Raw genomic sequence first — 14,465 nt, forward strand, 5'->3', positions numbered from 1 at the left:
CCGGGCGGGCGGGGGGAGGGGGTGGGGATGGCGGGGAGCGGGAGGAGGCCGCGGCGAGAATAGTCGCTTCCAAGGGCACTGGGCACTTCTTCGGGCGCGGGGCCTGAGGGCGGACCTCGGGGAGTGGATGGATCTCGGGAGGGCGAGGCCGGGCGTGGGGAAGCGCGTGGACGGTTGTGTCGGCTCGGATGGTGGTGGCTGGAGTTGGTGGCGAGACTTGCCAAGGAGGGGTGCGGGGGGGCCTGTCGAGAGGGGGATGAAAACGTGGGGTGTACCTGATGGGCCGGCGAAGAATGCGCCTAAGGAGTTTGGCGGGAGCGCGCGTACCTGGGTCCATTCAAACACTTCAAAGATCCTTCGCAAACTTCCGCTCTCTGCCCCCACTCCCGCCATCTCCTTCATTTCCTACCGGAGTGACCGAGCGCTGGCATTGGAGATCCATCCCAGGCATGGGGGTGGAAGACATCCCGTCCCCCACCCCCAGTGATTTATTTTTCTTGCCCCCACCCCCCCAGCGCTTCATAAAGAGCTTTTGAAATAGACCTTTTCAAAACTTGCAGTTGAATATTTCTGACAAAATAAGTTCCGTTGGGGAGGTTGCCCGAGAGTTGAAATCTTGCACAAACTCGAGCTGTGTTGCAGATGGCTTGCCTGTTCCTTAGCCGTTCCTTAAAGGTGCCTGGGGAATTGCTTCCACATCGCTCTCCTCGCCCCTCCCCTTTAAAAATTCCCTAAAGTACAGAGATCTATTTGGCTAATCCAGGTCCAAACACAAAAAAAGCCTGACTGTTCACGTGCTCTGAATAATTGTATCCTTGCACCGCGAACGTGTGTGTACACGAAAAGTGTTCAACGGTCTATTTACCTTTTGTGAGTTTAGTTGACCAGAAGTTGGATCTGAATTTGCTTTGTTTTATATTACCTGTGTAGTGGCAGTGGCAGTGTAATGTACTTTTTTAAATGCCATTACACGTACTATTTAAAATGTTCATATGGCACATTAATCTCAAAAAATCTTAGTTTCCACTAACAGACATTAGTTTTTTTCACCAGCTAAACTTGTGAGAATTTTGAGGTTTCTAATGAAGGACCCCTGTAGTAGAAGTGACCATGCGTTCACTCAAGCAATAGGGAGAGGACATCCAGTGGAGGCCTTTGGGTGGTTTGGACCATTTAAACAGTTGCCTGTTGCATCCAGACCCCTGATCTTTGGTTTTCATTCTTTGCCTGTTGCTTTTTCCATTACAACACACTCAGTTTTAATGGCATGTATAATAGGGTGGGAACGAATTCTTTTTTCCATGGAACTGGTTTGCTTTAGCAGTAGGCCTACCGTGCTTATAGTTCTTCATACCTGGTAACTTATTGACTGCTTTTACAAATGGAATCCTGCAGATTAAAAAACAAAGTATCTTGATAGTTACCAACAGGCTTTATCTGTGCACCCTGCCCCACTGCCTAATAATACTGTCCCACTTCTAATACCACCATTGAGGATAGTCGATGAGAGATTCCTCTCTCCTGCCCCCCACCCCCCAGTGTCATGTTCACAAAGTATTTATAGGTTTATTTTCTCTTGGTGCACTGTGACTTTGTAATGAGATAGAGACGTGGGGAGATTTCTGTTGATGTAATCTGACTGCATTCCTTTTCCATCATCCATCCCACAGAATCCTCTAAGTTTGTCACCAAAAAGAAGACAGTGTTGAGAGGCTGGGGGCAGCATACACTTTTGAAAGTAGGGATATATTCCAGTTTGCTTTCAGTCACTTCCTGATAAAAGATTTTCCTATTGTATAGAAATGAAGCATCATGTACCAGTAGGGTAATATGAAGTGTGAAAGACTTTCAAAAAGTTGGTGAGAAAATTCCATATCCTTTTTTTTTAAGAACACAAAAATTTCTTTCACTTATTTTTTTTTTTAATTTTTATGAGTAAAAACATTTGCTAATTTAGTAGTGCACATATTTGGCCCTCAACATACAACATTATCGTTTTAATTACATTTCCACAAACTTTGAAGCCCCTTCTCCACTGGTACATACTGTGCACTTGGCATTGTTCTAAGTGCTGTGTGTATACTTTTACGACAGTCTTGAAGTACCTTGCCCTCTGGACTACAAGAAGTCCCTATGCAGAGCAGTGTAAAGAGTAAAGCGCAAAACAGTGCTGAAACCATGCTGACCGGCACGCTTACCCACAAATGGAACTAGACTTGATGCCAGTCAGCTCCGGGGTTTTGCTTTGTGGCTCACGTTTTCATTTTCCCAGAAATATGTCACACTATCCGTAGGGGTTTCGTTTGCTGCGTTGTTTCCCATTGTGATAGGCCAGAGCATATTTGGCCAGTGAGGGTTTACTCAGTTTCTCAGTCTTCAGCACCCTTACATTATTTGTGGGGAAATCCCATTAGCTCTCAATTCCTCTTCTCCATGAACGTTTTGAAGTCTCTTTGTATACTAGCAGAACTAGTTCTGAAGGGGAGCTTGCGAGATACAGAGCTAAACTTGGTAAAGTCTGTTTGTGATCAGTTTATATCTTTATTGGCAGTATTTGAGTTCTTGAAAATGGTATTCTTAACATGACACTGAAATTTTAAGTCTTTAATGATAGCTAACATTTATTGGGCATGTACTATGTGCTGTGCACCATTTTACGTGTACTGTGTATATTAACTCACTTAATCCTTAACATAACAGGTAATGTTTATCACGTTTTATACATGAGGGAGCTGAGGCACTAAAACAAACTTCCCATGGTCATGCAGTTATTTTATAATTCTAGAATGATTGGGTCTGATAAGGGCCTGTACTGTATTAAAAGTATTAGAAGGATTCATTAAACCTAGGCCTTTTGCCTCCCCCCCTGTGAAGTGAGTACGGGGAAAGTGATTCCTGTTTTTCAACTTCATGATCCTAAAGCCTGTGACATTTTGCCTTTGTCTTTATTTGGACCATGTGTTTGTTGGTTTATCTCTAGCACTGTGTTTCGTGATCTTTAAGATGTCCACTCTTTGAACCATTTGGGGCTGACAGTGCTTTTCTTTAAGTTGGGCACATTTCTGTAGACCCCGTTATAAACTGGTCCTCGTTTGCATTTGAAGGCAATATGAATCCTTAATTAATAAGCATCTTCAACCAGAAGCAGAGTGAGAATCAAAGAGGAAAGAGATTGGTTAATGGCATAGGGCTTGAGAGGTCTCATTTTATGTTTCTTAGGTTATCATTTCTTCCCTTGTGTCAGGTGGTATGCTTGGTTTCATTCCATCTGCTGATTCTATAGAAGGTGAATATTGCAATAAGAAAAGGTAGAATATAAAACAAAACCTTTAAAGTTTTCGAAATAGGGACTATCTGTACAGGACTAAGGAAGATGGCAGAATTGACTACTTAAAATTAACCATTTGCTGATTCTTGCCACCCACCAGGGGTTTTCAGAACTGTAACTTCACTGGAGTGGAAAGCCTAGTTTTTTCCCCAGGAGCTGTTGGTGGTTTCCAACTGCTGACCAAAAAGACTGCAGCCCAGTGCGTAACCACTACACCAGCGGGGCTCCTAAAGTGAACCACTACTAATTTGCTATAAGAAGCCCTGTAGGTGTGGTACAGTGGTTAAGGTACCTGGCTGCTGATAGAAAGGTCAATGATTCAGACCCATCATCTATACCCAGGGTAGAAAAAACCTGGTCATCATTTCCCACAAACATTGCCAAGGGCAAGGCTTGAGGCAGCCCTATAATGCCCAACTGTCACTAAACCTTGGAGTTGACTTGATGGCAAGCTTAGTGGTTTTCTAAAAACTCAAGCTTAGTGCTATCAAGTCAGTAGGTAGTATTCGATGAAATGTGGTTTCAATTTGGTTGTATTTTAGTGTTGACCAAAGTATATAGGCTTACAGAATGTGTACTAAGGCTAACATGCAGTCACAAAAAACAAAAGGATAAAAGTGCTTTAGATTGATTTTCTCTGATCATAAAACAGTTGAGATATACTTTTCAATTCATTGTAGAGATGCCAAACTACTTATATAATATTTAACATAGTTTGAATAACAGAGAAACTAGGACTTTTCTTGTTCAATATAATTTGGGGAAGGAATGTGATGCCATATTCATGTCTCAGATGTGCACCTGCCCTTTTTTCCTCGCCCTTGGCCTCTTAGCCTGTAGAGGAGGAACTTCACTTGTGTAAGACTGGGTTCTTGTTACTTCTCAGTGGATGGTTAAAGATTACTCCTTGAAAGAATTTGAGGCCTTAGCAAATCAAGAAAGGGTGTTTCTGGGCAGGGCTTGACATCCATGATTATACCTTCTCATTTGGTGTTTCTGATAGCAATTTATTGATTTTCTGGATTACACGTTATTGATTGACTTGTTGGACAGAGTTGTTCTTTGTTATTTTGAGGGCATTTCTCATAAAATCTAGAAACTGACTTCTACATTTTTGTTTTTAGGAAGGATCGAGACCGTGACCGGGATCGGGAAGATCGGTCTAAAGATCGAGACCGAGAACGGGATAGAGGAGATAGAGAACGGGAGAGGGAGAAGGAGAAAGAGAAGGAATTGAGAGCATCAACTAATGCCATGCTTATCAGTGCTGGATTGCCACCCCTGAAAGCCTCCCATTCAGCTCATTCAACCCACTCTGCACACTCAACCCACTCAACACATTCTGCTCATTCCGCACACACCGGCCATGCGGGACACACTTCCCTTCCACAGTGCATTAATCCATTCACCAATCTGCCCCATACTCCTCGATACTATGATATCCTAAAGAAACGACTCCAGCTGCCTGTCTGGGAATACAAGGATAGGTTTACAGATATTCTGGTTAGACATCAATCCTTTGTGCTGGTCGGCGAGACTGGGTCAGGTAAAACAACACAGGTGAGTTGGGTACCACTGTACCGATTTCTTAATACACTGTTGAATACTTTTGTTTACCTGGCCATCTTCTTGAGCCCCTGTAGAGTAGCTGCTTTGTTGGCTAGTACTTTGTATGGTCTGTGCCCAAGTAGGATTCCTATAAGGAGTTTGCCTATCTTTCCGGAGTCTGGGGGAGGATCGCATTGTTGCTTCCCCAGTTGTGCTATCCTGATGTGGCAGAGTGATGCTCTGTCAACCACCTTGACTGGGGACTGGTAGATTTGGGGGTACCAGGTTTGTGTGTCAGCTGAGAGATCTGAATTATTGGAATGGTTTTTGTTATTTCTTCAGGGATATTGTCTATTTTTAAAAATAATAATGTCCCTGTTGGTTTAGAGCTAGGGTCTTTGTGATGATTGCTTTTGCTCTGCAAGTATTGTACCTGTAGGCTAGACTAGCGAAGGTTGACCTTTGTGGTACACGCAGTCAAATAGCTTTCCAGAGGCAGCAGATCAGCTCACCCTGCCATGAGCCTGTAGGAGAACAAGGTCCAGGAAAGCAGACCTGGGAACGTTTGGATTTTTCACAGATATTGTCGGGGAAAACTGATCCCTTACTGTAATTTTAACTTTGCATTTTCTTCTTACAAGTGAGTAGTGCTGCGTATCTTGAGGATGAACTGTTAAAGGTTTTACTATTACAAAAGTAAACCCCTGACTATTAGGAAAGTTACTTTAATGATTCTTTATGAGGCAGAGATAATTATGTTGTGACTTTTCTTGCATTTCCCTGTTTATGTACCTGTGATATGTTTTTATATACTAAAGTTACTTCTCTACTATTTATCCATTTTTTAAGTTACTTACATCAATTAAAGTATTTCATGGAGAGGTTTTGAAAGGGTTACTATGGCAAACAAATGAGAAACCTTCATTAAAAATCATGTCTTAACATTTTTTGAGTTGTGCCTTACTAAGTTGAACTCACTGTCTCCTGAGGTGTATGTCTTATCTTTTGAGTTGCCATTGCCAGTTTGAACTAATATAGATTGTTCTGAAAAGAACATAATGCTCCAACAAGACCTTTTCCTCTAGTTAAGCAAAATTATTAGGCAGCAGTTTTAAGATAGTTTGAGGTGATATTGTTGGTTAAAAGTTTTAAAAATTACCTTCATAGGTTTACCTTAGTCTCTATGGCTCCAAAACATCTAGAGTCTATGAGAATTTGAAAATCTGTTTGGCGTTCCTGCCCGTGGTGGCCCCCGCCCCCCTTTTTTTTCTTCCCTGTACGCTGATGAAAATGTTCGGTAATGGTAGCCGGCACCATCCTGTTTTTCTGATCTCATGGCAAAAGAGGCAGTTCATAGAGGCTACTAGCCACACATTCAGTGTATTGTATTGTATCCACCTCCTACTCCGGACTTTGTCTCACTCCAAGTAAATGGAAACCAAACTTTTAAGACCCCAGGCACTATGTAGCAAATTAAGACTTTGGCATGTCATTTGGCTAATTAACTGGCATGTCCCACGAAGACATGACACTAAACCTTTAACCCTAGGAACCAAATTGCAAGAGCAACTATTAGTTATTAGTAAGTGTGTCATGCAGCTTTTGCCATTTCTGCTGTGACAGGTATTAACTTCATTTACAAGAATTACAATAGGCTGCGCCCACCCTATTCTTTTTTTTTTTCCACCCTATTCTTAATGTGATTTTAATTTTCCATCACTATAAACCTTCCTTTTCACCTTCTCTCTCTTGGTGAAAAACAGTAGAAACAAACCCACTGTTACTGAGTTATCAAGTAATTCTAACCCATAGGGACCCTGTAGGACCTGGTAGAACTGCCCTGTGGGAGGAGAACGCCTTACTTTTCTCCCAGGAACAGCTGGTGGCTTTAAACTGCTGACCTTGTGGTTAGCAGCTCAATGTATAATCCACTGTGGCATAGTGGGTTACCTACGTGGCCATTAACTGCAAAGTGTGACTCACAGTGACTCTTAGGTTTCTGAGACCGTAAACCTTTATGGGAATAGTCTATCTTTTTCCCTCAGAAGGTTTAGTGGGTTTGCTCCATTCACCAGTTCCCTGTAATTTTCATTTTCCTGTCATTTTAAATGAGATAAAATAATTTGTCCTTTACTGAGTGACTTACCATATATACTCATATAAATCTGAGTTTTTCAGCACATTTTTAATGCAGTTTTGTGGTACAAGTAGGTGCCTCGGCTGCCTTGGGGAAGCTTATACTTGAGTTTACCCGGTATTTCTTCCAGCATAGTTTTTTAAGCTCCATCTATAATGTAGTTTGTGTCAACATTTCATTTCTTTTACTAGTTGGGTAGTATTCAGTGTGTTGCCTGTTACGTGCCATCATGTCATCGAATTGGTTCTCACCCTGGTGACCCTGTGCACAACAGACCAGCACACTACCTTCTGCACCATCCTCACAATTTTTACCACCATGAGCCCATTATTACAGTCATTGTGTTGAGATTTCATGTCATGCTGCCTTTCTACTTTACCAGGTATGATGTCCATCTCCAGGGACTGGTCTCTCTTTAACATGTCCAAAGTACATGAGACAAGGCCTCACCACCATCCTCTCTAGAACACCAACTGTGCTTATTTCAAGACAGGTTTGTTATGTTGGAAGTCCATGGTACTTTCAATATTCTTCATCAGCACCATGATTCACTTGTATATGAGGCGATTGAAAATAATCAATCATAGCTTGGGCCAGGCACACCGTAACCCTTGTTATTGAGTGAAGTTGTATTTCAGTGTACATAGCACATTTTGTTCATCTCTTGATGGGCTTTAGCTTATGTCTACATTTTGGAGAGGGGCAGGTATTCTGAATGAACTATGGTATGACCATCTCTTTGATTCGGCTTTATAGTCTGGAATATATACCTAGGGATAGAATTTTTAGTGTTTTGTGGGGACATCATTACCAACCTTGTTTTACTTTGAAACCTTAATCACCGTAGTGGAATGCAAACCACCTCATGGTGGCTTTCAGTACCTTTAATGGCTAATGACACTGAGCATCTTAACGTGTTTGGTGTCATGAATGTCTCAAGTCTTTTGCTCATTTTGTGATTGAATTAATTTATCTTTTTGTTAAATTGTAGAAGTTTTATATATGTATATGTTGGTTAATAGCTTCCTGTTTGGATATATGGTAATCTGAAGATAAGATAGTTTCCTGGTTGTTAGCTTGTCTTTTCAGTTTTTTGGTGAAGTCTTGCTGTTGGTGTTTTTGTTCTTGTTATTAAATAATCCATTTTGAAAGCTAGGGCTGATAAGATTGCCACTGCTTGTTCTAAGAATTTGATGGCTTTAATTTACACACTTAGGTCATTAATCCATTTTGAATTTGTAGGTTGTGATGCATGGGTTCTGGCTTTATTTTTCTGCCTATAAAATATGCCAGTTTTCTTACTATTAAAGGGATTGGGATTCTCCATTCCCCAAATAGACTTGCCCTTGTCAAAAATTTGCTGGCCATGGATATGTGATTTTTATTCTGGAATCTAAATTCTATACCGTATGTGTGTCTTGCTGTACCAGGCTATTTTGATTACTATAGCTCTAGTGTGTTTTAAAATCTAGAAGTGTTATTTGTTATTCTTCCAGCTTTGTTGTAGTTATGTAGAACCTCTTGCCATTCCATATGAAGTTGAAGGATGTCTTTTTCTATATTAAAATTTCACTGGGATTGTTTTGAATCTGTAGAACACTTTGGATATTATTGACATCTTAAAAATACTAAATCTCCTAATCCATGAACATGGTACACCTTTCCATTTGTGTATGTTATTAATCTCTTTGAGCAGTGCTTTATAGTTTTCATTGCTTAAGTTCTTCATATTTCTGGTTGGATATATTTCCTAGGTATTTTATTCTTTTAGTAGCTCTTGTAAATGGAATTGTTTTCCTGATTTCCCTTAAAGATTTTTCATTACTGGTTTATAGAAAGCCATAGATTTTTGTTGACCTTGAACCCTGCAGTTTGCTCTCGATGTTTTCTTTTGGACTAAGGCTTCCTACGTCATAAGAGATCACATCTACAAATAGAGTTTCACGAAGTCTTTCTCAATTTGGATGCCTTCTATTATTTTACTGCTTTGGTTAGAATTTCTTATGCAATACTGAATCAAAGTTCTGAGAGCAAATACCCTTCCTTGTCTTTTTAATTTCAAGGGGAAAGTTTTCAGCCTTTCTTCTTTAAGTATAATATTGATTCTGTAATTTAAGAATTTCCTTCTTAGCCAAGTGTTCCTTAGGAGTTTCATCAAGAAAAGATGTTGGGTTTCAGCAAATGCCTTTTCTGCATCCAAAGAGATGATTGTGTGTTAGTTTTCCCCTTTTGTTCCATTGATGAGGTGTACAGTATCTAAGTCCGGTTTGGTCATGTTTTTTAATGTACTGTTGAATTCTGTTGGCTGGTATTTTGTTGAGGATATGTATATCCATATTCATAAGATATTCTAGTCAGTGGTTTTTCTTGTGGTGTTGTTGTTTGCTTTGAGGATCAAGGATCTTTTCAGTGGTTTATCTTGAATCGTGCCCCATCAGCAAATAAGACCCCAAAGGCTCTGCTTTTGCAGATTTTGCTAGAATCACTTTACCATGGTCGACTCCCCTCCAAGAAAACATCCCTTTTTTTCTGTCACATTTCAAATTGAGGGCCGGCCCCTCCTCTGGTGATATCTCTAATAGTGTTCTGCTTCCTGTGTTTAGGCTTAAGTGTTTTACAATGCTTCAAACCTGTGCAGAAGGTTTTCAGTGGCTTCATCCTCCAAAGTGGGGAGCCGAGTCATTCTTTGCTGTTTGTTTGTAGTCTACAAGCTCTGCTGAGCCCTGTTCACTTTGGGTGAGCCTGTTGGCATTTGAAATACCAGTGACATAACTTCCAGCAACACAGGCACCACAGTTAATACAAACTTGACATCAAACATGCACTTAAGATACATTGATAGTTATTGGTGGTTGGAATGCAAAAGTTGGAAACAAAGAAGGAACAGTGGTTGGAAAATAAGGACTTGGTGATAGAAACGAAGCTGGAGATCACATGATAGAATTTTGCGAAATCAACCACTTAATTCACAGCAAATACCTTTTTTTCAACACAGAAGACAAGGGACATTGCTGATGTCAGATGGATTTTGGCTCAAAGTAGAGAATACCAGAAAGATGTTTACTTGTGTTTCAGTTGACTATGAAAAGGCAGTCGACTGTGAACCATAATAAACTGGGTAACCTGGAGAAAAACATTCCATACGTTTCCGGGGGGCAGGGGGGGGGCCGGCGGGGGGGTTGTTGGTGCTTTTAGTTGGTGCGTAACCAATTTGTGATTTCTCTTTTGACTTCTTAGAGCCATTTGAACTTTTTGTCTCCATATGTGCGTAGCTTCTAAATTTTCTCGTTAATGCTTTTTTCGCTTCATTTCAAAGTTTCTCGTGATTTGTGTATGTCTGTCTATTTGGTGTTCAGTGATATTCAGGGCTTGGGGTTTCTTCATTGAACTTTTTTCCAATCTTGAAAGTGATATATTGAAACCTCAACTATTGCTTTTTGCTTTAATTTTCTTTGTTTGCTTTATATATTTAGGTTCCTCAATTTTGGGTTCTTGTATATTTGTGATTGTTTAAATCTTTGGTTAACTGATCCTTGTATTGCTGTGTCATGTTGATCTTTATCTCTTCTGACAGTGTCTTAAACTACTTTGATATTAAAGATGGCTTTCTGGCTCTGTTGGTTATTTGTGTGGACGATTTTTCACTTTCAACCTGTTTGTTTCCTTTGGTTTAAAGTATCTCTTGCAAACAGCATATGGTTGCATCCTGTATTTTATCCATTCTGCCATACTCTGCATTTTTTAAAAAAATCATATTATTAGGGGCTCATATAACTCATCACAGTGCATCAATTGTGTAAAGCACATTTGTACATTCATTGCCCTCATCTTTAAAACATTTGCTCTCCACTTAAGCTCCTTATTTTCCCCCCTCCCTCCTCATTCCCCCCTCCCTCGTGAATCCTTGATAATTTACAAATTATTATTTTGTCATCTTGCACTGCCCGATGTCTCCCATCACCCACTTTTTTGTTGTCCATCCATCCCCCAGGGAGGAGGTTATATGTAGATCCTTGTAATTGGTTCCCCCTTTCCACCCGACCCTTCCTCCATCCTCCTGGTATCGCTACTCTCACCACTGGTCCTGAAGGGATCATCCGTCCTTGATTCCCGGTGTTTCCAGTTCCTATCTGTACCAGTGTACATCCTCTGGTCTAGCCAGATTTCTAAGGTAGAATTGGGATCATGGTAGTGAGGGCGGAGGGGGGAAATAGAGGAAAGTTGTGTGTGTTTCATCGTTGCTACACTGCACCCTAACTGGCTTGTCTCCTCCTGGTGACCCTTCCGTAAGGGTATGTCCAATTGCCTACAGTTGGGCTGTGGGTCTTCACTCTGCACTTACCCTAATTCACAATGATAAGATTTTTTTGTTCTTATGATGCCTGATAACTCATCCCTTCAACACCTCTTAATCGCACAGGCTGCATACTCGGCCTTTTGACTGGAGTATTTAGTCCATTTAGATTCAGTGTAATTAATGATCAGAATTGACTTCTGCCATTTTCCCCTGTGTGTGAAGCCTTGTCTTTGTCCTTTAATATTGTGTGTTTCGTTGCGTTAGTGCAGTGTGAGCCTTTTCGGTTTCCTCTGCTTACATGTATTTGAGCACAGGTGACGTAAACTACTTATTGGACTGCTGACCATAATAAGAGCTGCAGTTTGGAACCAGCAGCCACTCGGGAAAAGAAAGATGGGGCAGTTCTTTTCTGTGCTAGAACGTCCTTAGGAGCTGGAAACAATCAGTGGCAGTTAGTTTTTCCCTCCGTTATGTGGTTTCTTTGTGACTACTGTATAAAAGCAGGTAGGATACAGCTGTCTTCCATTAAGCCAAATATTAGACAGCTGACAGCGTGAGACTGTGTACTTGTGTGGCTATTTGTCTATGTGGAAAATGTTACATTCTCTTTTTCAATTAACCATTAATATTTCTGGTATTGATTTTTTAATTCATCAAATAAATGAATACCTCTGCAATCTTGAGAATTATGTCATGTTTGTAGCCAGTGGACACAAGCAGGGTCCACTCAACTTTTTTTAAAATGTTTTTTGCATGTAATTAACAAACTACAGTTTAGTAGTGCAGTCATATTAAGAGTTGTACAGTCATGACCACAATCAGTTTTAAAACCTAGAACCTAGAGTTCATCTACAGGAAAGCACACAAAACCGCAAAAAAACTATATAACATAAAGTAGAAAACCCTCCATTGAGAAGGAAACAGTATTGAAAACGAGCAAGTTTGCAATGGGTTATCAGGGAGATCAAATAAGATTCTAAATTTTAGCCTCACTGCATCTGTAATAATCCACTTACCAGTACACTCTGCAGAATGTTGTTTTATGGGAAATACTTGTTTTCATGGAATTGGTTTACTAAGAAATAGTATTTTCGTGTTTTTTTGTATTTATTTCTGATATGTGAAATAGTTTCATTTAGCACATTTAGTGTTTTGAAAATAAGAGTTCCTGAGATCAAAAGTGTAAGAGCTGTTGCATTAACTAAATGGCTTGTGTCTTGTTTTTTAAATAAGTTTAAGCTTTTCATTTCACTGAAGTGAATAAGAAAAATCAGTGAATATTTTTTCTTGAGAACTCTGAATTTGAAATATCTTTAATAGGCGAGTGAATTTTTTTTCCTTCAATCTCATTTACATGGTGTTTTAAAGTATACTTTGGCTTTGTAGGGTTACCGAAATTATATATATCACTGTTAGCATGTAGGAACAGTGTTTCCTACACTGTTGGTATGTAGGAAAAATCAACTAAAACCTGGGTTTTCAAATCTACAATTAGCTGCCATTTTGAAAGCCAAGGTCATGTGGGGTGGGGTTCTAATTGGATAGGCTCTGGCAGACGGCTGGTTGGACAGTATCAGTGGATGGATTCCTGCTGTTGGTGTGTGGACCCTTACATTTCTCTTTCCTCGTGGATCTTTTCTAGTTTCGAGACTGGAGGGAGAGCCCTGACTTAGAGATCTGTTGGCACTGGAACAGGGAGGATATGCATTGTTCGCCAGTACAGTTGGCCTGAACCTGGTGTTTGGGGGTTCCTTTTTGTCCTTGCTATTTTTAAATTTTGTACTAGGATGCCCTTTCTTCAGGGAAGTGGTGTTACTGCTGCTGTTTTTCTAGGCCTTAGAATTTAGGATTGATAGTGCAGCTGTTAAATATTGGGCTGCTAAGCACAAGGTGACCATTTACAAACACCAGCTGCTCCATGAGTGAAAATAGGCTTTCTACTCCTGTAAAGATTGACAGTCACAGAAATCCAGTGGGATAGTTCTAGGAAGTGACTTTGGCTGTGAGTTTGTGTTACTGACATGTAAAGTATTAGGTACTCTACTGTTACGATCCATTTTCCCCTAGAATGTAGGAGGAGAAAGGAGGACAAAAGGCTGGCGTACAAACCAAATTGAATTGATTTGAGAAAGCCATTTATAGCTGCAAGAAAATATGGTTTCTACTGTTAACCTGCATTTGGATAATAGGAATTGTACAAGAATTTGGAGGCTGATGGTTGTTATAAACCAGAATCTATCATGCAAGGAGCGCCATCAAAGCTTCGGGGACGACAGCCCAACCAGGAGTAGTGTTAGAGACGAAATTTTCTTCCTTGCCTTAGAGAACTCCTGCAATAAGTTAGAGCCATAAATAATTCTATTTGTCATGTGCCTAATTGAATTTTGTTTTAAGTTATTGCAATGAGATAACACATTTCATGTTAAATATACTTGCTGTGCAGGCGGAGCAGAATTAATTTAAATGTGAAATTATTTGATAGATTCCACAGTGGTGTGTGGAGTACATGCGATCATTACCAGGACCCAAGAGAGGAGTCGCCTGCACCCAGCCCAGGAGAGTGGCTGCCATGAGTGTGGCTCAGAGAGTTGCCGATGAAATGGATGTGATGTTGGGCCAGGAAGTTGGTTACTCGATTCGATTTGAAGACTGCAGTAGTGCAAAAACCATTCTGAAGTAAGTACTGTCTTTATAAAGTGGTATTTTTCTTTAGGTCTTTTGCCACTAGACAAGGGAGTAGCTAGTAGAACCTCCAGCCCTCTGAATTCATAATAACCTAAGTAGACCTCCATTTTGCCATATACCTTTTAGAATATGGATTTTTTTTATTGGTTGGAATATATATGTATGTGTTCGTGCACCTTTTAAGTAGAAATTGAAATCCAAAGGTCAGCATTTAGGTTATTTTAGTTAAATGTTACTGATAATGTAATATGTGGGATTTTAGTGCAAGCATTCTGATGTATCATTTAACTGTAACAGAACTAGTCATTTAGTAAAAGTCAGCTATTTTTAGAAGACTAGCGTGTGGGTTGGAGTATGGTTTATTTGGGGAGAGGGCTTTTAATGTTAATTATGCAACTATTACTATGCAAGTGTTCTGAGCTAAAAGGAGGACTCTTGCTTTGTAATAGCTCTAGAAGGCTCTTGCTCTC

General features: G+C 40.2%; 1 protein-coding gene across 1 annotated transcript in view; it reads left to right on the forward strand.

Moving 5' to 3' along the window:
* The window catches only part of DHX15 (DEAH-box helicase 15), a 49,279-nt gene that overhangs the window by 619 nt on the left and 34,195 nt on the right, over nt 1-14,465 (forward strand). The window contains exons 2-3 of the mRNA XM_004706306.4: nt 4,453-4,888; nt 13,793-13,986. Of these exons, the coding sequence (XP_004706363.1) occupies nt 4,453-4,888; nt 13,793-13,986 (630 nt within the window). The remainder of the gene's footprint in view (nt 1-4,452; nt 4,889-13,792; nt 13,987-14,465) is intronic.

Source organism: Echinops telfairi, unplaced genomic scaffold (genome assembly GCF_000313985.2).
Source record: "Echinops telfairi isolate 266 unplaced genomic scaffold, ASM31398v2 ScPeMD7_7468;HRSCAF=8506_0, whole genome shotgun sequence".
NCBI classification, from domain to species: Eukaryota; Metazoa; Chordata; class Mammalia; order Afrosoricida; family Tenrecidae; genus Echinops; species Echinops telfairi.